Below are 26,207 nucleotides of genomic sequence, written 5' to 3' on the forward strand. Positions count from 1 at the left end.
AAAACAGCCTCTTTTTCTCCCCCCATCTGGGAGCAGGCCGTGCAGAAAGATAGAAAGAGAAATGAGGGGAGGAGGTGCTGAAGGTGGGCCAGCGAGGATTAAAGGAGGGAGAAAGCGATGATAAAAGGAGGAAAGAGGAGGGGGGGGGAGGTGGTGTGAGCGCGGCACGCCGACTGGATTGGCGTGAGCAGCGTGGCGCTCAGGCGCCTCTTGCGATTCCCGTTCCTCCTCGTCTTTGGGTCGGCACCGATCGCTCCCTCGTTTCCCGGCGCGTTCAGGGGGGGCTGCCCGTGCCCCCCCCCCAAAAAAACAGCATGGAAACGTCACTACGAGGTCCTTTTCCCCCCCCTCTCCTCTGCTCGTTTCTGTTTTCCCTCTTCCCCCCTCTCCTTTGCATCTCTCCCCTCTTTGTAATATTCCTGCATCAGGAACACTTCCGTGTCAGCCGTCTTTCCGGGCTGGGTCCCGGCGGCGGTTCGGAGTTTTGTGGGAACTGATCTCGCATTAACGCATCTCCAGTAATCTGACCCTGCCCCCCCCTGCTTTAACAGGTGAATGTGATGGTGTCTATCTGTTGTGTCTATCTATCTCTGTGTGCGTCTTCATGTGTGTGTGCACAAACGTGGGTGGTTTGTAACGACCACATGAGTGTGCGTTTCTTGACTGCATGACCCTCCTGTGGCCTCTTGAGTGGTTTTTAAAGACCTAGAGCCCCCCCCTCCCCTCCCGGTCCCCCTTTTCCTTACCCACGATTCACAGCGTTGTGACCGACTCGGAAATTTGAGTTGAAGGAATGCCCCATTTCACCCTTTCAGAGCTAACGGCCAGTTATACAGCCCCCATATGGTCCTTTAGAAAGTACACAATTAGTTAAAGAAACATTAGCGCTCGCTCAAAGCACCTTTCTGCTTCCATGGCTGTGTTGTCTCTTGCAGGGGGGTATATGGGGTCTCTTATAGGGTGGTATATGGCTCTGACAATCACATTCGGTTCGCTCTGTCTGGCGGCAGAATGCCGTCTCAGACAATAGCCTCCCATTATTCCTCCAAGCAGACAATGCGGCCCTGCAGGCTGCGTGCAGAAGCCAGGCCGGTGGCGGTATTCAATCAGCTGGACTTCTGACCCTGCTCCAAGACGCAGGCCCTCACGCCCCATGTGCACGCACATGAGCGCGCGCACACACACACACACACACACACACACACACACACACACACACACACACACACACACACACACACACACACACACACACACACACGGATACACATATGGGCACGTGCACAGTGGTCACTGATTTTTTCCCCCCCCATCTCTCTCAACAGTGCATGTGCTCTGCTGCCATGGCGACCATGGCTCCTCCCCTCACATTTCTACTCCTGCTGCTTCAACTGACTGATGGCTCATTCCCAGAGGAACCCAGTCCACTCAGCTACGCTCCCTTAGAGGGTATGTGTCCTTTCCCACATCTGTGTGCGTGTGTGTGTGCGTGTGTGTGTGTGTGTGTGTGTGCGTGTGTAAGCAGGCGTGCATGTGCAACATTGATGAATGACTCCTCAGCCAATGTGGGAGTGTGGGGTCAGAGGTCACAGCCTTGGCGTGGAGCCGTTTTAAAACAAGGCTCACAGATAAATAAAGGGAAAACTCTCTGTCCCCACGTGACGGCCCGGTAGTGGCACAGAAGAGAGACAGACAGTGAGAAAGAGAGAGACAGACACGCAGGCAGATGGACGGAGGGTGTGAGAGAGGGAATAAACAGAGAATGAAAGATTGAAACGGGAGAGGCACACTGCTGCGAGGGAATAGATTATGAGAGAGAGGACAGAGGATGGAAGAGAGTTGATAAAGGAGAGACGGGGAGGAGAGAGGTGAGGATGGATGGCTACATATGTCCACTGTCCCTCCCCAGTTTTCAAGGGCGATGAAATAGTTTCCCTCTCTGTCTCCTCTTGATGAGGGCTCCCTATGGAGACTGTGTATGGAAGTGTCTTTTTCTTGTTAACTTCCCCGTTGTCTGAAATATCCATGCCTTCTGATGCCCCTACTGCTTAATGCCAATTAAGCAGGCAACACATGGCTCACAATGACATGATATTAATATAAATCCGCAATATTACGGCAATAAACACAGTACAAAATACTGCTCACTAAATACCATAATCAAGCAGGCAGGCAGATCAGTGCCAACAAAGTAACAGTCAGTGTAACACGACATGTCGGCCATTTTGTTGGCCAGGCCTTTCTCTGACCTCTCTATGAGCTGTCCGACTGTTTCCCTCAACAAAGGCAACCAGGCTAAAATTAGACACTGCAAGATCAGTGAAAAACCTGAAGGTTTGAGATGCTGGATTGTGGCTATTTTTGCATATGTGAGCAGATATTGCGGTACATATATCAACATCATGTAAAATTCCCTATGCTAATTATGAGACTGATATTGTCCATATCGCCCAGCACTAATTAAAGCCTTTGCATGGTTCGAAGTAATTAAATCTTTCTTTTACCCTGGAATCAAATGGACACCTCTGATAATTGCCCCAGAATCCAAGGTCTTTGTATTGCACAGACAACCTCCGCTTCACTGGTGACCTTTCGGATGCGCGTCCTTGAAAAAGTCAAAAGAAACACCGCAGACATTTATATGCGCCATTAAGCCGAAAGTGAGCAAGGGCCTAGGTGTCTGACTCGGTTATGCCTGCTCAGATTTTGACCTTACCCAGATAATCTGACAAAGGCCTTCATGTAGCGTCTGTATCTGTTTATGAACATATTGTAGCGAATTCGGGGGGAGACCGCAGGAACTGCCGCAGCCGGGACGCGAACCCGCATCTCCCGCTCCGCGGGCGACATCGCTAACCGCTCGACTAAAGGGTCCGACCCGTTAGGCCAAGGGCTAACGTGTCTACTTATCCGTGCACGTTACAATATATTATTAGTGTACATAGGAATGTACCGAATATATCAGTTCCCCCCCCCCCGGTTTCTTGCAGTCGCCTCACAGCAAGAAAGTCGGTTCGAGCCCCGGGGTAGTCCAACCTTGGGGGTCGTCCCGGGTCATCCTCTGTGTGGAGTTTGCATGTTCTCCATCAGCGTGGGTTTCCTCCGGGTGCTCCGGTTCCCACAGTCCAAAGACATGCAGGTCAGGTGAATCGGCCGCGTCATTGCCCGATCCGTTGCGGAAACCCGATTTGTTCAACACATGCGTGAAAATGCGTCTACTTCCCGTCACCGCTACCGTTTCACGGTTCCGTAAATAGGCTCGGCGCGTTGACGTCCTGCGGAACTTCTGGGTGTGTCTTTTTGCATTAGAACTTCCGGTACAACCGGATGCTTACGTCCAACCGAATCATTAGTTAGCTGCTAACTTATCTGTCCGAAATCTTAATTTCGTCCGAAAAATCAGTGAATCAAACAGCGCAAAAAGGGGCGTTCGCGTATCAACGCCGTGAATCGGGCTCCACTGAGCGCTGTTGTGTGCGAATCCGGCGCGCTATAATTCTCTTTTAAGCTTCTGTAAACTAATAATAAGACACGTTAGCCCCTAGCTAACGGGTCTGATCCTTTAGCCGAGCGGTTAGTGATGTCGCTTTGTGGTGCAGTACACTTCGTATCGAATCCCGCACCGGGCAAGAAAATAACCGGTTACGTTTCCATGCATTCCCCAGTAACTGCGAGGAAAGAGCCAAGTGGCTAGCGGAGATTTGGATGGATGCATTTACCGTCGCTAAAAGTACAAAGGTGTGTAGTCGGCATTTTGAACCGGGTGATTTCGCTGTGCCAGCTACAGGTGTGTTAAGGAGGCCCAAGAAAGGAGCTGTCCCCACACTCTGCGTGGAATGAGTACTCCAAGCCCGCACCCAGGCTAGGTGTGTGGGAGCGCCGGGCCCAGGAGCGTGCTACTGACACCCCTCTGCCAGCAAGGACTCCACTGATAATGAGACGGATGTAAGCAGCTGCCTGCAAGAGCATGACTATTGCGTGGCTCCTAATCCTGCCGCTTTGGATGATGCCCCTGGCCCAAATCGAGTCCACGAGGAAACAAATAGAAGTGCTCCAGAAACAAATTCAGCCTGAGGTGATTTGCAGGTTCCGATGAGGACATTCGGTTTTACTGATTTTGTTTACTCATTTTTGATTGATTAGGTTTACTGATTTTGTGATTTTTAATGTAGATGTAAGTTAGCAATATTAGCTGACTGATAAAAACAAATGTAACCGGTTATTTTTTTGCCCGGTGCGGGATTCGATACGGTTGTACTGCACCACAAGGCGCCGTCACTAACCGCTCGGCTAAAGGGTCAGACTCGTTAGCTAGGGACTAACGTGACTTATTAATACACAAAGTAGCAAGGTAGCGTTAGTTGCAAGGTTGCTCACCCTCGTAGTTGTCGATGTAGCTCGAAATATACGTCTTAAACCCCTTTTCTTTTTGCTCGTCTGAGCTACCGAGGAAGCACTCGCGATGCGATGTACGTCGTTGACCGTGATTTTAGGGAGGTCCTGCAAACAGCGAGTTTAAAACAAAGCCGTCTCTTCTCTCGACGAACCAGACCGGAAGTTCTTGTGCATGTACTCGCACGTCGGACGACGCCATCTTACGCACCCAGGCTATTGCTGCCGAGCATCCACGCTGCCGAGCCGTAAATTGCTCGACATACTGCCCACAGGAAGTAGACGCATTTTCGCGCACGCGTTGAACAAATCGGGTTTCCGTAATGGACCGGGGAATGACAGGCCGTACTAAATTGTCCCTAGGTGTGAATGTGTGTGTGTGTCGGCCCTTTGATGGTCTGGCGGCCTGTACAGGGTGCCTCCCAATGGCTGCTGGGATAGGCTCCAGCATCCCCACGACCTTGAGAGCAGGATAAGCGGCTTGGATAATGGATGGATGGACCCCCCCCCTTCTTTCCCAATTGCACCCAGCCAATTACCCCACTCGTTCTAGCCGTCCCGGTCACTGCTCCACCCCCTCTGCCGATCCGGGGAGGGCTGCAGACTACCACATGCTTCCTCCAATACATGTGGAGTTGCCAGCCGCTTCTTTTCACCTGACAGTGAGGAGTTTCGCCATGGGGGCGTAGCGCGTGGGAGGATCACGCTGTTCCCCCCCAGTTCCCCAAACAGGTGCCTCACCGACCAGAGGAGGCGCTAGTGGAGCGACCAGGACACATACCCACATCCGGCTTCCCACCCGCAGACACGGCAAATTGTGTCTGTAGGGACGCCCGACCAAGCCAGAGGCAACACGGGGAGTCGAACCGGCGATCCCCGTGTTGGTAGGCAACGAAATAAACCGCTACACCACCCGGACGCCCAAATGTATCAGTTTAAATGAGGTTTGGATAAAATCTTCATATGTCTCGCTCTCCGTCTGTGCCTCTGTGTTTGTCAGTGGTGAGGAGGTATCCGGTGTTTTTGGGCAGAGCTCATCACTCCGCACAGAGACAGGAGCTGCACATCCAGACTGTACTCCAGGTCAACCGGACACTCTACATAGGAGCGAGGTAAGCGACAGAAACCACCTCAAACACTGTGCTGGTTTCACATACACTCATCTGCCCTTCTGTGGGTCATAATATAGATCCTCTATTGTGTTCCTCCCAGCATGGATGCAATTCAGTTTAACTGGGGGTACAATATGGCACCATTGTAAAGCCACCAGCATCGACTTAACTATCAAGCCTAATACGTTGTTTCTTCTCGTCCTTTTCAGTCATGATTATCTGCTTACTATTTTGTGTTTTGCAGGGATGACTTGTACAGGGTGGAGCTGGACAATATGGCAGGTGATGAGATGTTCTACAGCAAGGTAAGGCTCATTTTTGTGCATGCCGATACATACCTGCGTGCACACACACACACACACACACACACACACACACACACACACACACACACACACACACAGAGCAATGTACTGAAATATATAATGTTTTGTTCTGGTATGTTCCTTCTGCAGAAACGGACATGGGATTCCAATAAGAATGACATTCGAGTGTGCAGGATGAAGGGAAAACATGAGGTCAGTAACTGTACTCTTATCAACCCCTACACACACACACACACACACACGATGACTTTGAGATCCAGTCTGACGTGCATTTACATTATCCACACTATCACACACGTGGATGGACACAACCAAACGAGTCTGACAGGAATCCTATCTCCAGCAGGCACACCCGCATACCTGCCCACGCAGACATATTTACAGATATTTGATCTTGCAGATACATAATCAGCACATCACTTAATCCTGCTGGCTCGGTGAAGCGTTTGTGCCAGACCTTCAACTGCCCAAAATGAAATTTGAAACCCTGCATTGCACACCTGTATAAACAATTTTCTCTGTTGTGCATCTATTACTGGGCTCCTGCTGGAAAGATGGGTTCAAGTACTCCATCTGAAGGACACACACAAGCATTCCGAGTGGTGCAACATCAAATAGATAGAGGACCACACCGATGCCTGGCACTCACTCAAAGCGAAGTTCCCTGTCAGGGACAGTCAACAGTCTTTGATAACGCCTCTGCGATAGCCGAGAGCGACACTCCAAACGTTTCGTATGTTTAACTCTCACCAACATAAGCATGGCCCACAACATCTGCATTTCCAGAACTTCTCCCCCACAAGGACAAATAGTCGCAGATGCAAAGCACAACTGTTGTGTGACTTCGTTGTGAACAGAACGATACGTTTTGCAAGTGCAAGTAGGCGCACGGAAATACTGACTACACATTTTCAGCTGGGTGGCTACCGTTGCATGCCCCCCAAGGGGAACGTAGCGCGTGGGAGGACCATGCTATTCCCGAGGCGCTAGTGCAGCGACCAGAACACACACCCACATATGGCTTCCCACCCGCGGACACGGCCAATTGTGTCTGTAGGGACACCCGACCAAGCCTGAGGATTCGAATGGGCGATCCCCGTGTTGCTAGGCAACGGAATAGACCACTACGCTACCGGGACGCCCTCGTGGCATATTATTTATACTTTAGTGAATCCGGGGGGGGGGGGGCAGCCAGGAACCACCACAGCCGGGACATGAACCCGTGTCTCCCGCACCACAGGCGACTATGTGAACCCGTCGACTAAAGGGTCCGACCCGTTAGCCAACGAGTCTGTTTATCCGTGTACGTTACACTACCCCACCCCCACCCCCTATCAGCGCCCTCACGCCTCTGGGCGCACGCGCCTCCGATGACCACGCAGTCTCACCATCCCACTTATATATACACCAATGTAGCGAATTCGGACGCGAACCCGGGTCTCTCGCGCCACGGGCGACAACGTTAACCAGTCGACTAAAGGGTCCAACCCTATTTATCCGTGCACGTTACAGTATGTTCTCCTGACTGGACGCTGAACACGGACATTGTAAAATAGATGCTTTTGCACGAGGTCCAGCAGAGCTGAAGTTAGCTTGTCCGAATCCGGCAACTCGGAAAGGCAGGCTGACACATCAGAAACGCTTCAAAACGTTTATCAAAAGATCGATTTGTTTGAGCACGTCGAAGGTGATGGAGAACGTCTCGCGTGCATCTGCCGATGGCGTTTCTGTGAAGCCCAAACCTTGACCGAAACTGCATGAGCAATAAATACCAAGCGACAGGACACAAGGGGGAGACTAAGAGAGAAGAGAGGCGGGGGTGCAGGAAAGGTATATTTTACCATTTTTCTTACCAGTGACGGTTATAATGCTAGTTGAAAAACTGCCAAACACACGCGTGCACGCGCGTGCACGCGCACACATACACAAGGTGCGGTTTACTGTAGGTGTTCCTTGTTCTCCCCATCCTCCCTGTCTACTTTACTAATGCCCAAATAATGACCTGCATGCAAGCTGGAAAAATATGTCTGCACTGAACGTGATACCTGACATTTGCCTTAGATCTGAAGGGGGGGGGGGGTGATGAAATCCAAGCTAAACTATAAGCCTCATCGTTCACATGTGGCTCTCTGCTGCAGGCAGAATCTAATCTAGATGGAATGCTGGGGAAAAAAAGGAGAGAATAAAAAAAGGGGAGACGGCTAGAAACATTAGAGAGGAACCTGAGCAGCGAGGGTGACACAGCCTCGGGGAGGATACTGTAATTGAAATCAGAGAGGAAGAGGAGGTAGGTGGGTGTGGGATGTGTGTAGGTGGAGGAAAGTGAGGGATGGTACACACGGAGGGGGGGGGTGTAAACAGCCACCAGGTAGTACGAAAAAGAAGGGAGGGAAACAAAAGGAAGTGAGAATGGCTGTCTCTTCAAAGGACCGAGATGAAAGGAGAGAAGTAGGAGAGGGGGGGGAAAACTGAATCAAAGGTTTGTGACGGGATGAAGACAAAGAGAGGGGGAAGAGTGGGAGTCGAGTCTAGGTGCAGGATTAGAGAAGGAAAGCATGAGAGAGATAGGGAGGGGGAGAGAGAGAGAGAGAGATTGCTCAGCAGATCAGATGTAATCAATCAGAGGAGTTTGAGTCATCACACGCTGAAAAATATTCAAATTTACCGGGAAGGACGCAGGACGTTGTCCCGCTTTAGGTGATAGACTTGCACCCTGTGATGCTGTAAGGCCACCGTGACACAACCGACAGCCAACCCTGACCGCGGCACTTCATCTTCCATGGTGGTATATGTCATATCTGATGCAACACAAAAGCCCCTTGCATCCTTGCACCCGGCCGTTGGATTCATACAGATTCCCAGCATTCCCAGTGTTCCCTGCTCTGCTGGCCGAAAGCCTGCCACCGCAGATGTTAGATATGTGTCCGAATGTGATTGGAGAAATAATCAACAGATGAGCAGCCGCCATCCCGTTCTGTATCGCCATGTGAGGTGTTGTTGTGCGTGTTATTTCGCCAAAGGTAGGGCATTGCTTCTTGCTGCATTCATTATGGCTCACAATGGTAGGTTTATAGCCTCCGACAAGTACTTTAGAGCTTAGTTTTCTTCCGAGACGGTCCCTCTCAGTTGGCTCCTGTTACCTTATAATTTCCTCTTCCTCTCTAATCTTTTTCAGTTTGTGTGTGTTTTCTCTTTCTTTTTTTTTTTTGCATACAGGGGGAGTGCCGTAATTTCATCAAGGTCTTATTGAGCCAGCACGGCGGCCTGTTTGTATGTGGAACGAACGCCTTCAACCCGCTGTGTGCCAACTACACCGTTAGTACCTGCTTGTGTGTCCGTCTTCCCTCTCTGTCTCTCCGTTTACCTGTCCGCCTATTTATAACAGCCTGTCTCTGCTGTCCTGCAGAGGGACACACTGGAGATGGTGGGAGAGCCTGTCAGTGGGATGGCACGGTGCCCGTATGATCCACGGCATGCCAACGTGGCTTTGTTTGCCGGTACACTTCCTTTGTGTGTGTGTGTGTGTGTGTGCATGTGTGTGTGTGTTGTAAAGCTAATAGATCTTTGAGACACATGCACCGGACTGTAGGATTTAAGATTCAACACCAGGCGAGACAGTTTGTGTCCTTGTGTTTACCTTTACGAATGATTTACAGCCAGACCTCTCACTGCATTGCTTGTTTGGTTTTAATCTTCCTGACCTTGTGCTATCTCTCCATCTGTATCTTTCCTCCCTCCTTAATCTCTCCCTCTCTCTCCCTCTCTCTCTCTCCCCTCTCTCTGTCTCTCTCTCTTTGTCTCTCTCTTTGTCACTCTCTCCCCCCCCCCCCCTCTCTCTCTCTCTGCCAGATGGAAGTCTCTTTACCGGTACTGTGACAGACTTTCTTGCCATCGATGCGGTGATCTATCGTAGCCTCGGTGACAGCCCCGCCCTCCGCACAGTCAAACATGACTCCAAATGGTTCAGAGGTACTGCCGGAACCAGACACGCGCTTAGCTAATGATGACTCGATACGCTTTGCAGGCAGTACGGCAATGCGTTCACTAGATAGCATGCATCATCTCTTAATTCCCTTTCTTGAAGTGATGACTAAATTAATACATGACTCAGGCGGTTGCCTTTTCACCGTCAGCACACAGCAGAAAGAAAAGTCATCACGAGGGTGCGCGGTTAGACACGTGGGAAGTCCGGGACGTCATTAGGGCCGCATGACGTTGATATAATAGCGCTATTATAGCTGGGGGAGAAAAAAAACGCTCGGATATAGTGAAGTATTAGGGTTAGCTCGGCTTTACAGAGTGTTAACAAGCCCGCATCCAATCCCGCCTGTCTTCCACAGAGGAGAAATAAGCCCTTGCAGGTCAGAGCTGAAGCAACGCTGGATGAATAAATAATAAACTATGAGTCCCTGCTTGTCCGTGATGATATATTAAACAGGACATGAATATTTATAGACCAACCCCAGTGGACACAAGCAGTCCATTTTGATATGATTGTTGCAACAGCACCATATCAGTGGCTATGTGGCTTTGCACACAGCCGGCAAAGCCACTATGATTGTGTGTGTGTGTGTGTGTGTGTGTGTGTGTGTGTGTGTGTGTGTGTGTGTGTGTGTGTGTGTGTGTGTGTGTGTGTGTTAAGCGTGTGTGAGTATGTATGCATGCATATACAATTGCGGGTGCGTGTGTGTATGTCAAATCCTATCAAGTTTATTTGTATAGCCCTCAATCCCATTTACAGTGCCAGAGCTTTAAATTCACACAAGGAAAAACGGTCCTTCTTGCAGGAAGGATGGGGTATGCAGGAGCTACATGTGCAAGTTGGAGCATGCAGCAGTGACGGATTAAGGAACAAAGCACTTTGGAAAAAACAAACAACACAAAATGACCACACATGCCCACAACAAAACAAAGCAAAAAGTGGGATAGCAGTGCGTGCATATGAGTGTGTGAAGCATCTTCCCCAGATGTTGCAACTGCACTGTCCCATGCAGCTCCGTCATCTGAGGGTTACGGAGGCCCCGGAAATAAAGAATAGAGCTCCCATAGACACAGCAGGAGGATGCAGTCACATCACTCACACAGACAGAGAGTACGGAGTAAGGATGATGCATAACTGCAGCCTCCTCACAAATGGCGAGGAAGCAATCACGAACAAAAGACAAAAGGTAGACAAGAAACTCCAGAGGTGGGTTGGGGTCCGTGGGAACAGAGGATACGGTGCAGATAGAAGCCTCGTTCTCCCACAGGACAAGCTCTTTGCTACAGACAAATCTCCATAGTTGGAAGAACCAGACTTTTACCGTAGCCAGTTGCGGACACTGCGGCTTGAAACTAAGTGTTGAGGCTTTTTTTTTTTTTGCAGTTCTCTGGTCTTGCTGATAGAATGAGTCAAACATGCCTCGAAGAGAGCCGGATCCTGTTGTTCACCATCGTTATCCATATTGAAATGCACCCGTTTTGCGAGGGGGATGTTGAAATCTGTAACATGAGGGGCTCGGAGGAAAAAAGGGTCCAATCAGATTTGTTCAGCCCCAATCAGAGCCCCGTATGAGTTTGTCACATCCGTTAGGCCAGACTAGGCAGAGAAATAAACTCACAGCAATCATGCATGCAAACAGATAGTAGGTTAGAAAGGTGCAAAAGCTTTCAAGAAGGGTGGGGGTGGGTTGTAATGTGTTCCTATTAGCAGGACCTACAGACTAGTGCTAAACAGAAACCTAACCTATCCTTGTATGGAGACCGAGACCCTCCCAGGGGTCCCAGGTGTATTAATGTTCGCCACCAACAAATTTGACCAAGCCGGTGCAGTGGTTTGCATGGTCACCTCACAGCAGGAAGATCCAGGGTTCAAACCCCAGGGTTGTCCAACCTTGGGGGTCGTCTCGGGTCGTCCTCTGTGTGGAGTTTGCATGCTCTCCCTGTGTGTACATGGGTTTCCGGTTTCCTCCCACAGTCCAAAGACATGTAGGTCAGGTGGATCGGCCATACTAAATTATCCCTAGGTGTGTGTGTGCGTGTGTGTGTGTGTGTGTGTGTGTGTGTGTGTGCACTCATGTACATCTTCATGCATTATGTGCTTGTGCGTTCAAGGTGATTTGTTATAATCATTTTTCAGAGCCATACTTTGTGAGCACAGTGGAGTGGGGGCCTCATATCTACTTCTTCTTCAGAGAGATGGCCATGGAATTCCACCACCTCGAGAAGGTACTATACTATACTATCTCTCTCTCTCTCTCTCTCTCTCTCTCTCTCTCTCTCTCTCTCTCTCTCTCTCTCTCATTTATATTCCCTTGCTTTAATAATCCCCCTCTTTTCATAACGCCCCGAATGCGCTGTTAAAGGTGATGGTGTCCCGCGTGGCTCGCATATGTAAGGCGGACCTGGGCGGCTCCCAGCGAGTGTTGGAGAAACAGTGGACGACGTTTCTGAAGGCGCGACTCAACTGCTCGGTCCCCGGAGACTCTCACTTCTACTTCAACCTCCTGCACGCCACCAGCGACATCATCCGCATGCAGGGCCGAGACGTCATCCTCGGCCTGTTCTCCACGCCGCCCAACAGGTACGCAGACGCACACGTGCGTGCACAGACACACACAGACCTTGTCTTCTTTTCTCGCCGCCTTGAGTGTGCCATCACCATCCTGTCTGTCGCTTTCTCCGGCAGCATCCCCGGGTCCGCGGTGTGCGTGTTCGACATGCAGCAGTTGACCCGTGTCTTTGAGGGAAGATTTAAGGAGCAGAAATCTCCCGAGTCCATCTGGACCCCTGTACCAGATGAACTGGTGCCTAAACCAAGGTACCGTCATATATATATTTGAAGTAGAATTGACTTGGGCTTGCGTAACTGCTGGCGGAGCGTTGGATTTGAGTCATCTGCCGCTGGAGAGTCTGTCTCACCTAATGTCTAATTAGGGCCTTATTATAAGCCCGAGTTGTCAATCACAAGCTGTGTCTTTACTCCGACTCAGCAAGTATTCAAATACGACCGCCGACAGCATGAAGAGAAGGACTCATCTTTACCTTCTTTTCTGTACCCCTCCCCCGCCTCGCTTCTCATTTTCTCTCTCCCTCTCTCGCTCACTCTCTCTCTCTCTCTCCCTCCTCCCGCCTCGCTTCTCATTCTCTCTCTCTCGCTCTCTCTCTGTCTTCTCCGCTCTCTCTCTCCCTCTCTCTCCCTCTCTCTCGCTCACTCCCTCTCACTCTCCCTCTCTCTCGCTCCCTCTCTTTCTCTCTCTCTCTCTCCCTCCTCCCGCCTCGCTTCTCATTCTCTCTCTCTCTTTCGCTCTCTCTCTGTCTTCTCCGCTCTCTCTCTCCCTCTCTCGCTCACTCTCCCTCTCTCACTCACTCTCTCTCTCGCTCACTCTCTCTCCCTCTCTCTCGCTCACTCTCGCTCACCCTCTCTCTCTCCTCTCTCTCTCCCCCCTCTCTCCCTCTCTCCCCCCTCTCTCCCTCTCTCCCCCCCCTCTCCCTCTCCCCCTCTCGCTCACTCTCTCTCTCCCTCTCTCTCTCTCGCTCACTTTCTCTCTCTCTCTCTCTCTCTCTCTCTGCAGACCTGGGGGCTGTACGGTACAGGGTTCAAGATTTAGCTCGTCCACCACACTGCCGGACGAGGTGCTGAACTTTGTGAAGACCCATCCGCTGATGGATGAGACTGTGCCGTTGCTGGGACATCGACCCTGGGTGGTCAAAACCATGGGCCGGTAGAAAGGCTGACTCTCTTTTTCTCTAAAGATTTTGTAGTGAATGTCAACTGCTAGCGCTGAACTCTGTGATGTCCCCCATGGGTTGCTCACCCTGGCAGCGAGAACTACAAACAAGGTGTAGCGGCCATTGTCATTTGGGTGCTGTCAGCTCAACAGTAAACACTTCCCACCCTTCTAAAAATGTCATCCTCGGACCAAAGCTAACACAAGTTAATCTAAAGTATTAGACTACATCAAACTGTATGGGAACACTGTTATACAATAACATTAAGTGGTTTTAAATCAGCACATCATCATCACGTTTCAGTCCTTTTTCCTTGTTTGAGGAGGATGGTGTTTGCCGCTGCACCAGTGTTCATCCTATCCAGTCAAACATTTTAATAGCTGTATATGGAGAGTGTCTCCGCCCATGGGAAAGATGCCAGTTAGTATGAAGTAACCTGATGCCATGCTCCAGATGGATAGAATAACTATCTGTCAATGGAGAAAAATCCCAGATTTCAGCTTTAAGATTGGCGGCACGGTGGCCCGGTGGTTAGCGCCGTCGCCTCACAGTAAGAAGATCCTGGGTTCGAACCTCGGGGTTGTCCAACCTTGGGGGGGTCGTCCTCTGTGTGGAGTTTTCATGTTCTCCCCGTGTCTGCGGTGGGTTTTCTCCGGATGCTCCGGTTTTCCCCACCATCACAAGAAACACACATGTTAGGGTTTGTACTCCTGTCTGTGCCCCTGACCTGGGCAAAGGGGAAAGAACGGGCGCAGCATGAAGGCGGCAGCCCACTGCTCCCAGCTACACAGATCACTGCTAGGATGGGTTCATTTGCAGTAACTTAATTTCCTCAAGGGGACTAATAAAGGAAACTTAATTTAATGGCACAAAAACGATGGGGCAGAGGAATATTATCCGCCGGACTTATTTATACCCACCTTTTCTAGCTCTCTTTTTTTTTTGTTGGACCCCCACCCCCCCCCCCTTTTTTTTCTCACCAATTGTATTTGGTCAAATACCCCACTCTTCCGAGGTGTTCCGGTCGCTGCTCCACCCCCTCTGCCGATCCGGGGAGGGCTGGACGCTACCACATGTCTCCTTCAATACATGTGGAGTTGCCAGCCGCTTCTTTTCACCTGACAGTGAGGAGTTTCACCAGGGGGACGTAGCACATGGGAGGATCACACTATTCTCCCCAATTCCCCCTCCCCCCTGAACAGGCGCCCCGGCCGACGAGAGGAGGCGCTAGTGCAGCGACCAGGACACATACCCACATCCGGCTTCCCACCCGCAGACACGGCCAATTGTGTCTGTACGACGCCCGACATAGCCGGTGGTAACACGGGGATTCGATCCGGCGATCCCCGTGTTGGTAGGCAACGGAATAGACCGCCACGCCACCCAGACGTCCTTTTCTAGCTGTCTTATCTACTTTCTCCTTCACTCTTTCATTCTATCTATTGATCTGTCTGTCTGTCTGTCTGTCTGTGTGAACATGTTTTCTATTCTTTGTTAACATGTGCATGGCTCCTACATCGAGATGAACTCTGCCGTTTTTCCGAGGTCTGAAAACAGGTTCAGTGGTCACTTCACCGGTTTAGGACAAAGGCTTTGTCCTCTACTATGTTAACCTGTCCATATATCTTTTTTAGGTACCAGCTTACAGCTATGGTGGTGGACACGGAGGCGGGTCCCTACAGGAACCGGACAGTGCTGTTCCTGGGCTCGACGCGAGGGACCATCCTGAAGTTCCTTATGGTTCCCAACGCGGACTCGCACAGCAGCACCTTTCTGGAGGAGGTGGAAGGATTTAACCCAGAGAAGTGGGTGGTGAACGTTTGTATCTGATCCCTAACGAACTTATGAAGCTAAACAATAACAGTTTTGCTCCTGGTGAGCGTACCGCTGCAGGGAGGTCAGCTCCTACGTATGCGTGCCCCCCTTTTTAAAGGCCCGCTCGAGAAGTCGATAGCAATTCCGCTCTTCGCCTCGCAGCGGTCCTCGCTAATGCCCGTTTCCGGTTGAAAACGGGTTTACGATCGATTCTCCGGTCTTATGAGTTTGTGATAGCCGTACCAACGGCTCCTGGAGCTCCTTTGATAAAAGAGACAGTTAATGTGGAAAGAGAAAGTACCCTCTTTCACTTCTGTAGCTTAAATGAATAATCAGGACATAGCTGAACCTCATCTGTTCCTCCTATCAGAAAACCCCACATGGGACCTATAACATATTATATACACTCTGCTTTTGTGTTATTTATTCAGCGACAATTAACGCAACAGATGCCTTGTGTAAAAAAAATAAAAACATCATTCCTGCTTGTGTATCATTAACGAAGGCAATGGTGGTATAGTGACTAGGATAAGCTGATCATCCTGATGTGCAGCTAAGTGTTCTCCATCTGGGCCATGGAGTCAGTTTAATGTGTAGCGTAACTTAATGCATCACAGAAGGTTGAATCAGGTCATCTGAACACAAAGTTTATTGAGAGAAACATTTCATTACTCATCTAAGTGACCTCTTCAGTCTCAGTTGACTGCAGGTACCCACACCCTTATAAACAATACGGTGGCATAACGACCGAAACCAACAATCGGCTTCATATGCAAATTGCCGTGACTGTTAACTAGAGTTTCAATGGCCATGTGTAGTATTCACAGAGGATTGGGGAACAGTTGCAATCACAGCGTTGTAAGATGGCGACAGATATACTCCTAGCCCCCCCCCCCCCGCCTTGGTTCAGGGATGGTCATTCGCCTCCCCATTCAAACCAGCGTTCCTTCCTATCAAGGATGTGCACATCCTCATCCCTGAAAGAGTGGCCACTGGACTGTGGAGTCTTGGCCTGACGTGTTAGCTCTCCTGTGTTGAAACATCCTCTTGGCCAGCGTCTGTTTGGTTTCCCCGATGTACAAGTCATGGCAATCCTCCCAGCAATAAACCACATACACTATATTGCGCTGTTTGTGCCGGGGGACCCAATCCTTGGGGTGGACCAATTTCTGACGCAGAGTACTTTGGAGTTTGAAAGCAACTGAGATGCAGTGTTTGGAAAATACGCGGGGGCGGGGGGGGGGGGCTAAGAGTACATCTTTCTCCATCTTGGTGGCACAGTGACCCAGTGGTTAGCGCTGTCACCTCACAGCAAGAAGGTCCTGGGTTCGAACTCCGGGGTTGTCCAACCTTGGGGTTCCTCCCAGGATGTCCTCTGTGTGGAGTTTGCATGTTCTCCCGTGTCTCCGGTGGGTTTTTTCTCCGGGTGCTCCGGTTTCCCCCACCTTCAAAAAGACATGCATGTTAGGGTTAATACTCCTGTCTGTGCCCCTGACCAGGGCAATGGAAAGAAGAACTGGACTTGGTCCCCGGGCACGCATGAAGGCGGGCAGCCCACTGCTCCTAGCTACACAGATCACAGCTAGGGTTAATTTGCAGTAAATGAATTTCCCCAAGGGGATTAATGAAGGAAGCTTGAAAAATCTTACAATGCTGTGATTGTGGGCGTCACGGTGGCGCAGTGGTTAGCACGGTCGCCTCACAACAAGAAGGTCCTTGACGTGTAGGTCAGGTGAATCGGCTGTACTAAATTGTCCCTAGGTATGAATGTGTGTGTGTGTGTGTGTGTGTGTGTGTATGTCGGCCCTGTGTGATGGCCTGGCGGTCTGTCCGGGGTGTCCCCCCCCCCCCCGCCTGCCGCCCAGTGACTGCTGGGAGCATCCACGCGACCCTGAGAGCAGGATAAGCGCTTCGGATAATGGATGGATGGATGCTGCGATTGCAACTTTTCCCCAATCCTCTCCGTGAATAGTACACATGGCCATTGAAACTTTGATTAATGGTCATGATAATTTACATATGAAACTGATCGTCGTTTTCGGTCGTTATGCCACTGTATTGTTTATAAGGGTGGGGACACCTGCAGTCAGTTGAGACTGAAGAGCTCACTTAGATGTGTGATCTCTCAATAAATGTGTCCAGATGAACTGATTCGACTTCCTGTGATTTCCTTACCCGGATTATTGAGCTACTTTGATGCAGTTTGCAATACGTTAGCTTGCCCGTGTTAGCTTTGTTGCGAGGAGGCCATTTTTACAAGGGTGTTGGAACTGTTTACTGCGGCGCTGCAGCGACACCTTGTTGGCCCTTCTCCGCGCCAGAGGGAGAGACAGATCCGGGAAATCACAGATCTCGGCTTTAACACAGACCATCAGGGACAAAGGATATCTGTCGGGATCTCAGAGAAACAATTGTTGAGCATATTCAGTATTTCTGAAAATCAACCCAAACACGCACGTCCGGGCCAATTTTGCACCGAGATTAGATCACGTTATATTCCCGAGAAGTTGCAAAGAGCCCCAAAGCCATTTCCAGGGATAAACGGATCTCTGTCAGCAAATTCGAGACTTTGTGAATCCGCTGTTCGGAAAAGAATGAACAAGTGTGGCTTTCACGAAAGAGCAGCCAGGAGACAACCGCTTCACTCCAAAAACAGCACTGCAGCGTGGCTCGGATTTGCTAAGCTTCACCGTAGAGAACCGCAAGACCTATGGAAAACCCTCACAGCAGCCTCGCACCAGCTGCCAAGCATGGTGGAAAGGTGATTTGTGGCTCTTCGGATGCCACAGGAGCTGGACGCCTCACAATCATCAAGTGTGTGATGGATTCCAGTCTGCGCCGTCATGTTGTGGAGGGAAATAGAGGATCACCTTTGTAACGGCTAAAGGAAGGCTGAAAGTCGATAATGCAACATAACAATGACCCCTAGACACAATGGTGCATCCACGACTGAATGGCTGAAATCGATAACACAGTTTCATAGATGTGAAGCACAACGATTGTGTGTGTTCTGCTGTTCAAGAGTTGTATATTTTGAGGGCCGTTCACATGTTGTCTCATACGTGTACACACACATACATATTGTACTTGGCCAATTACCCCATTTTTCTCCCCATTATCAATTGTACCTGTTCAATTACCTCACTCTTCCGAGCCGTCCCGGTCTCTGCTCCACCCCCCTCTGCCGATCCGGGGAGGGCTGCAGACTACCACATGCCTCCGCCGATACACGTGGAGTCGCCAGCCGCTTCTTTTCACCTGACAGTGAGGAGTTTCACCAGGGGGACGTAGCACGCGGGAGGATCATGCCATTCCCCCCAGTCCCCCCCCCCCCCAGAACAGGCACCCCGACCGACCAGAGGAGGCGCTAGTGCAGCGACCAGGACACATACCCACATCCGGCTTCCCACCCGCAGACACAGGCGTTTCTGCAGGGACGCCCGACCAAGTCAGAGGTAACACGGGGATTCAAATCGGTGATCCCCGTGTTGGTAGGCAACGGAATAGGCCGCCACGCTACCCGGACGCCCCCCAAGTGGTTCTGTGACTTTGTTGAGAGCAAAACGATACAGGAGCATCGTCTCTAGTACTGACTACACATTTTCAACTGAGTAGCTTACGTTACATATTATTTGAAGGATAACGTGATTGGACGGGTCATGCTGACGTGGTAGAATAATTGATTTTCCACCATTTCGACAGAGCTCAATTTAGCTCTTTTGAGTCATGCTTTTAGCTAACAAACCCAGAAACACAAGCTTACGCATCACAAACACTCCAAAACTGGGATCAAGACTGATTTGCTTGAGCACATTAAAGTGGTGCATCTTCCTTGTATTTCTGTCGATGGGGTTTCTGTGAAGTCCTACCTCCAGGGAAACCGTACGGGTAATACCAAGCACTAGAGTACGAGGGAGAGAATGATGGTGGGGGGTGATGGAAAAAAAAATTTCTGATTCTCTTACCGATAAGGATTATAGTGTTAATTAAAACAAAAGCAAAATATTGAATACCTTCCAACAGATATGTTTTAAGATGCACTTGCAAACCTTTGTGAAAGGGTTGCAACCCTGCACAGACGTGGGACTAAATGCCGTTTTATGACTGAGTGAGTTAGACGCCGGGTTTGTGAGGTGCTTTGCATTCAGAACGAGTCAGGGTTTTGGGATAGCCAAGTCAAACTCCAGATTTCAACCCCACTGCGAGTCTGTGGTGCATTAAATAGAGCTGTGCATAAACATCTATACCCTTATTAAACGCCGGCGAGCTGAAGCGGTTCATTAGGGAGGGTAGGCGGGATGCAGTGCAGGGGACTGATATACTCACCGTAAGAAAACAAACCCTTCAGGTTAACTCTGCTAAAGGGAACGCTATAAACTGATATAGGAACTTCAGATAAGGCAAGACAGGGCGAGGTTATTTCTACTGCACACTTCATACACAAAAGCATTTCCTATTTGCTTTACATGAGGCATAATAAGACGTGTTATTTTTGGTTGAATTAATAGATGCATGGGGATATTGTATGTGTGTGTCTCATAAGGTCAGATACGCATGCTGTTAGGATTTTGTGAGCAGTAGATGGTTGGTTATGTCCTGCTACAAGATGTAAAACCATGGGACTGGAAGAGGGTGAACTTACTTGTTTAAACCAGGGTGTTATTGGTTTTTGTTAGGACTGCCATTCTAGGCCATTAAAACAACCGTAGGCTCATTTTTTGAGCTCCGAAGTGGAGAACCCCCCCTCCCCCCCTCCTGGTTTTCCTCTCCACATCCTTCGCTCACCATGCTGTCTCTCTCTCCCTCCACAAGGTGCGGCGAAGACACGCCTCAGGCCCGGCAGCTGCTGTCGCTTCACTTGGACCGAACCAGTCACACGCTGCTGCTGGCCTTCCCGTCCTGTCTGGTCAGAGTGCCCACGTCACGCTGCCACCTGCACTCACGCTGCATGAAGTGAGTAACGCACACTAGCCCGGCAGACCCCCCCCCCCCATTCAATCACCAACATCTCACACCAAAACAAACCTACCCCTTCCCTTCCCTTCCCGTCCATGGCTGTTTGGCGTTCTCGGCTACTTCGTCGGTTGGAATATTGATTTTTACGGTATAGAGTTTTTTTCATTAACATTAGCAACGTATTCATCATGGTAAGGAGTTACTTCTTCGATCTGCTGGGTGACCTAAATCATCCATCCATCCATTATCCGAAGCGCTTATCCTGCTCTCAGGGTCGCGGGGATGCTGGAGCCTATCCCAGCAGTCATTGGGCGGCAGGCAGGGAGACACCCTGGACAGGCCGCCAGGCCATCACACAGGGCCGACACACACACACACACACACACATATTCATACCTAGGGACAATTTAGTACGGCTGATTCACCTGACCTACATGTCTTTGGACTGTGGGAGGAAACCAGAGCCCCCGGAGGAAACCCACGCAGACACGGGGAGAACATGCAAACTCCATACAGAGGACGACCCGGGACGACCCCCAAGGTTAGACTACCCCGGGGCGCCACCATGCTGCCCCTGACCTAAATCCATGTAGCGTAATTATTAGCTTGCTAGCTATCCTGCTAACGCTAGCTACCTCACATGCACGCGCAATGCACTAACATGCTAGATCAGAGAAACTGGGATTACAACACACACAGAGGTAGTGTGACTTCATACTCTGCTCAGGACGCCATTACTTCCAATATCTCTTTACATGGCAAATTGTGGTTTGCTGCTATATTAATGTTCTAAATCTCATATAGCACCTTTAAACTTTAAACTCTTATTTACTTACTTGAAATACTTTCAAACGAATACCTTAAAGCATCTACGCTGTCAACTTGCAGGTACGCGGGACATTTGTCAGGCCCATAATTGGGCCTTCCTCAGTTCGGGAGAGAAGCCAACAGCACAATGGCAATTTAATGGCTCACTCCTGTTTGGTTTCCTCCCTCTCCTGCCCGTCTGAGTGAAAAACACCCCCAGAACCCTTCTCCCTCATGGCTGACGGGGGAAGGTGGGGGGGGGGGGGGACAGGTGGCAGATGTGTTTCTGAGCAACAGCTGCACTTGATTGTTACCTACGTACTTCCAGTTTTGATATTTATGTTAGCTTTATCGCCATGTTGTGCTGGGAAACAGAATCGATGTTAGAGGGGAGACGATCCGAGATGTTGTTTTGTATGGAAGAGGCGGTTGCTAACGGCGTTTCTCGAAGGATACGTACGTCCAGCCAATCGATCTTGGGGAAGGACGTCTGAAATTTTAGTCCCGCTATGTACAAAGTGTGTGTGTGTGTGGGTGTGTGTGTGTGTGTGTGTGTGTGTGTTTTCATTTCATTTCAACCTTTTCACTGTGTGTGTGTGTGTGTGTGTTTTCATTTCATTTCAACCTTTTCACTGTATGTGTGTGTGTGTGTGTGTGTGTGTGTGTGTGTGTGTGTGTGTTTTCATTTCATTTCAACCTTTTCACTGTGTGTGTGTGTGTGTGTGTGTGAGAGAGAGAGAGAGAGAGAGAGAGAGAGAGAGAGAGAGTGTTTTCATTTCATTTCAACCTTTTCATTGTGTGTGTGTGTGTATGTGTGTTTTTGTGTGTGTGTGTGTTTTTGTAACCTCTTGGAGACCTTTTCCAGTATAAACTCCGACCTTGTCGGGACCAGTAATCCTCAAGGGGACCAAAGCCAGGTTCTAATGAGGCAAAGCATCATTCCTGAGGTCCTGGGTAAGGTTATGGTTATGGTTATGGGTAAGGTTATGGGTAAGGTTATGGTTATGGGTAAGGTTAGGATTTGGGTTAGGCTGTCCATTATGAATGGAAGTCAATGCAATGTCCTAAAATGGATAACTGCTCAAACTCGTGTGTGTGTGTGTGTGTGTGTGTGTGTGTGTGTGTGTGTGTGTGTGTGTGTGTGTGTGTGTGTGTGTGTGTGTGTGTGTGTGTGTGTGTCCAGGAGTTGTTTAGCCTCCAGAGACCCCTATTGCGGATGGACCAGAGGCAGCACCTGCTCCTTCCTGCGACCGGGCACTCGGTGAGAAGCGCTCCCTATCACGCCGCTCTATTGACACTCCCCCCTCTGCCTTCCCTCCTCCTGCATCTCTGATGATTAACAAGTAGAAATGCTCAGCTGAACAGATGGGACGAGCAGGCCCTCTCGTCCAAAACCCCTGTAGGTGGGATGGCAGCGCGCTAGTGCCCCTGTGTTTAAACAGCACAAAAATCTGTAAGTTAACTTGGCGATCAAGATGAGGGCTGAAGCGAAGCCGCCGCGTGCATTCCCGGGGGAAAAGCCTTTCTTTATTTAATCAGAAACAGGATTTTTGTGTTTTAGTTTGGATTGTTTTTAAGCCTTGCAGAAGTTGCTTGAGATTTGGATGGGAAATTCACACGTCATCGGCATGAAATGAGCAGGCGTAGCAAACGTAAGGTTTATAAATGCCATATAAACATCAATTTGTTCCCTTATTTGTGTAAATTATTGCGACGCGATCATCTTCACAATGAAAATTTCAGGGTTTTGGGTTGTTTTGGGATTATTATTTTTTTCTTACAGAGGTGACCGATTTCAAGCCATTGCAGGGATAATTCAGGTTTTCCGTGTATCAATGCAATCGGACGTTTTCTTTACAAACTGAGATTGCATGAAGACATGCGCTGCGGCTCTGTCCTACTTGTGAGACATTGTAGGTTTCTGTTCATTTTCACGAGGTGTTGTGGAAGAAATACCGGCAGTTCTGGCTGCCCTCTGTCACCCAGGATCTAACCTGTTGTCTGTGTCTTACCGCAGGTTGCCGTTTCAACAAGACGTGGAGTACGGAAACACCACTTCCCATTTAGGGGACTGTGATGGTGAGTTGCAGCAGGAGGACATACGGTAGATGCTGCTTGGCCTGGCACACGCCACACTCCAAACAGTCTCCACCTAGTGGCCGAGTCTCCCACTCTACCTGTCTCCCTCTCTTAGAACATTTTGTCCTAAAGCATCTCTCTAAAGTCTGCCAAATATATATTAATCACATATTCTATTATTTAGCAGAGATTGCTGTGAAAAATCTGGTGTGAAATGGGGTTTCCTCTCGAGCCCGTTGTTTAATCACTAGCAGAGGGTTGAATTTAATTGACATGGATGTAAACAACTGAGCGGGTGGGGAGGAAAGGGGATTTCGGTGTCCCCCTTACTCCCCTAAGGTCAGCGGGCTCTCAGCGTGAGGCGGTTTAATTAGAGAGCGTGTGAAGGAGGTAATGGAGACAATACAAGACCGCAGGACAGGGACATCATTCTTGCACAGCCAAGTCTTTGTTCTCTCAAAGCTGAACATCTGGCAAGGGAACGGCCGAGACTAGCTTGTAAGCTAGCCGGGAAGAGTTTAGCATCAAGCACTGACGTCAGTTTTGCTGAGATCTGAGACTGAAATGTCAGGACAGCAGTTCCTGAAAAGAGGGCCTCTGAAAACTGTTGGGGGTGGGGGGGGGCTCTAAATGAAGCCAGCTTAAAGCGGATCCCAGAGTCCCAAAGTCATTCACTCTCCAGCAACTTCTCTCTCTCAACTTTTCCGTTTTGGCCCAGCTTCACAATGATCAAAAAAGAAAAAAAGTTTGTTTTTCGGATCAGCGTTTCTACGAGACGAAAGCATCCCAAGCCCTCTTTAGATCGCATCTGTTTCACACTGATATACTGTACGCCCCCCCCCCCATATTCTGTCCCGGTCTGAGAAACCGATTGCTCTGGCAGCCAGCGACACGCCGCTGCAGAGCTGACAGACTGTGACCCGAGTGGTGAAAGTACCGGGGAGGCAGAGCCAGAGAGAGGCATGTGTTGCTGTGTCTGCAGATGGGAGTGATTATGGCTGGGTGGAAACACTGAGGTAATGGTAATGCTGCGTACAGAGACTCGCCGGCCTGGCCGTGGAGTAGGAAACTGTTGGGATTGCAGACGAGAGGAAAGGAGAGGAAAGACGAGTCAGCTGTTGCAGTTTGAGTTGTGCTGATGACAAGTGCAGGCTTCATTGAGCCTGGAGAGCCCCAAGGCCAGACTGGAGAGGGGACCCTTTTAAACCTAATCATCCTACAAGATAATCTTTTATTACACAACATCGTAGCATATAACAGGATGTGAAATGTAGCAACATCATGAACAAATGAACAAATAATGTGAATTTTATTTCAGATATTGATTTATGATGATCTGTTCCTTTCTCAGACTACCAAAGAAAAGTGCTGGTAGCCTTGTAGTCAACGCCAGCTAAGTCCAGACCAGATCTTTAGGAGAGATGGTCTGAGCCAAGTCTAACACTTTACGAGGTGGCGAGTCCAACTCAAGACCAATGGGCCAAAGCTTACTTAAAGACTGACACCAGGACAGTGCAAGAGCAATTAAACACCATGACTGTAACTGTAGTGGCCTACCGTCCTAGTAAAAGTCAAAATTATACTCCTCTATAATATTTATTTAGGCTTTTTTTTTTTACCTCCACCAAGTGAAAAATGTTTTAGATTCCAGTTTTCCAATATTTCTGAAACCCAATTTAATAATGATAGAAAATAAATTAGATTGGATTGCACTTCATTAATATCCTCACCAGGAGTTAGATATTCACTTCAAAAAAGAAAAGAAAAGTAAATTAAAGTCTTGTACTCGACCGGTCTTGAAGAATCCTCCTAACTCAGCACTGTCTGAGACCGAGTTAAATCCGAGTCATCATGCTGGGAAGTCGAAGAATGTGAACTCGAGACCGAGTCCATGATCGAGTACTGCAACCCTATGTGCTATGATATAATTGTCGTTATTTTGGACAGAATAATGTGAACAGATGTACCCATGTACCCATCTATTATCCCTCTACATAATACTGTTTCTATATCTTTAGGAATCCTTCAGCAAAGTCTGCTGATTGAGCCTGAGAGCTTAGTCTCCCTCAACCTGCTGGTGGCATCTGCAGTCTCAGCCTTCACCATTGGGGCGGCGCTCTCTGGCCTTGCTGTCTGCTGGATCATGGCCCACAAGCCCGCCAACCGTCGTCACGGCAGCACCCCACAGTCCTCCATCCAGCGGCGCGAGAGGGGCCTGCTGAGTAACGGCGGTGGGATGGGAGGCTCTGTGCTCAGCGTGACAAGGCAGGTTGGAGGAGACCGCTCCTGCTCCCAGGGCGGTGGGGAGACCTTGTTCGTCATGCCCAATGGCTGGGTGAAGTCGGGCGAGCTGGACCCCGGCTTCCTGCCCACTCCAGAGCACACGCCCCAGCAGAAACGCCGCGGGCTACGCCTGTCGGACTCCAACTCTGGGGGGTGGGACACCAGCCAGACTTACCTGGGTGGAGGCTCCGTGGGACTGGGCTCCCCCTGCCGCATCCCTCCCTCTGTCTATCTGACCACCAGACTTTTCCAGCAAGGAGGCGGGGGGAGGCATGGGGGTGAGAGCCGTGGGAATGATACACCTCGCCAGCACTACGTCTGCCTGAGCAAACAAGAGAAAGGTGGGAGGGGGACCCCCAAAGTGCCCCTGAGGAAGTCTGCAGGAGAGTATGTTTACCCCATCACCCCCCAGGACTCGCCGGAACGTCGGAGGGTGGTCTCGGCTCCCAGCGCCCCCGTGGAGTATGGGGAGCCCCTGCCTCTGCGTTGGCCGGCCCAAGAAGGATATATTCTCAGCAGCCATGGCATGGTCCCCGTCCCTCTGCCTACTCCGGCCTCCATGCCGGCTCCCAGTGGCCAGCCGTACGTGGCCCAGCAACACACCCCCGGGCTGGGTAGGGCTCTCCTGAGGGGGGCGCTTGGGAGAGGGGAGCTAGGGGAGCTTGTGGATCTCAGCCAGCTTATGAGTAAGAAGAGCTGCAGTGAGAGGACTCAGACCGGCCAATGA

At 50.0% G+C, this 26,207-nt stretch overlaps 1 protein-coding gene across 1 annotated transcript; it reads left to right on the forward strand.

Moving 5' to 3' along the window:
• The first annotated feature begins 1,328 nt into the window (after nucleotides 1-1,328).
• LOC130123834 (semaphorin-6B-like) lies at nucleotides 1,329-26,207 on the forward strand. Its single transcript, XM_056293141.1, has 16 exons — nucleotides 1,329-1,449; nucleotides 5,393-5,504; nucleotides 5,749-5,809; nucleotides 5,960-6,022; nucleotides 9,047-9,145; nucleotides 9,237-9,327; nucleotides 9,680-9,799; nucleotides 11,949-12,037; nucleotides 12,175-12,392; nucleotides 12,498-12,629; nucleotides 13,384-13,533; nucleotides 15,175-15,345; nucleotides 20,168-20,308; nucleotides 22,302-22,379; nucleotides 23,136-23,197; nucleotides 25,216-26,207. Exons 1-16 carry the CDS (start codon nucleotides 1,329-1,331, stop codon nucleotides 26,205-26,207), a joined length of 2,700 nt encoding a protein of 899 aa, XP_056149116.1.

This window comes from Lampris incognitus, chromosome 14 (assembly GCF_029633865.1).
Source record: "Lampris incognitus isolate fLamInc1 chromosome 14, fLamInc1.hap2, whole genome shotgun sequence".
Taxonomy (NCBI): Eukaryota; Metazoa; Chordata; class Actinopteri; order Lampriformes; family Lampridae; genus Lampris; species Lampris incognitus.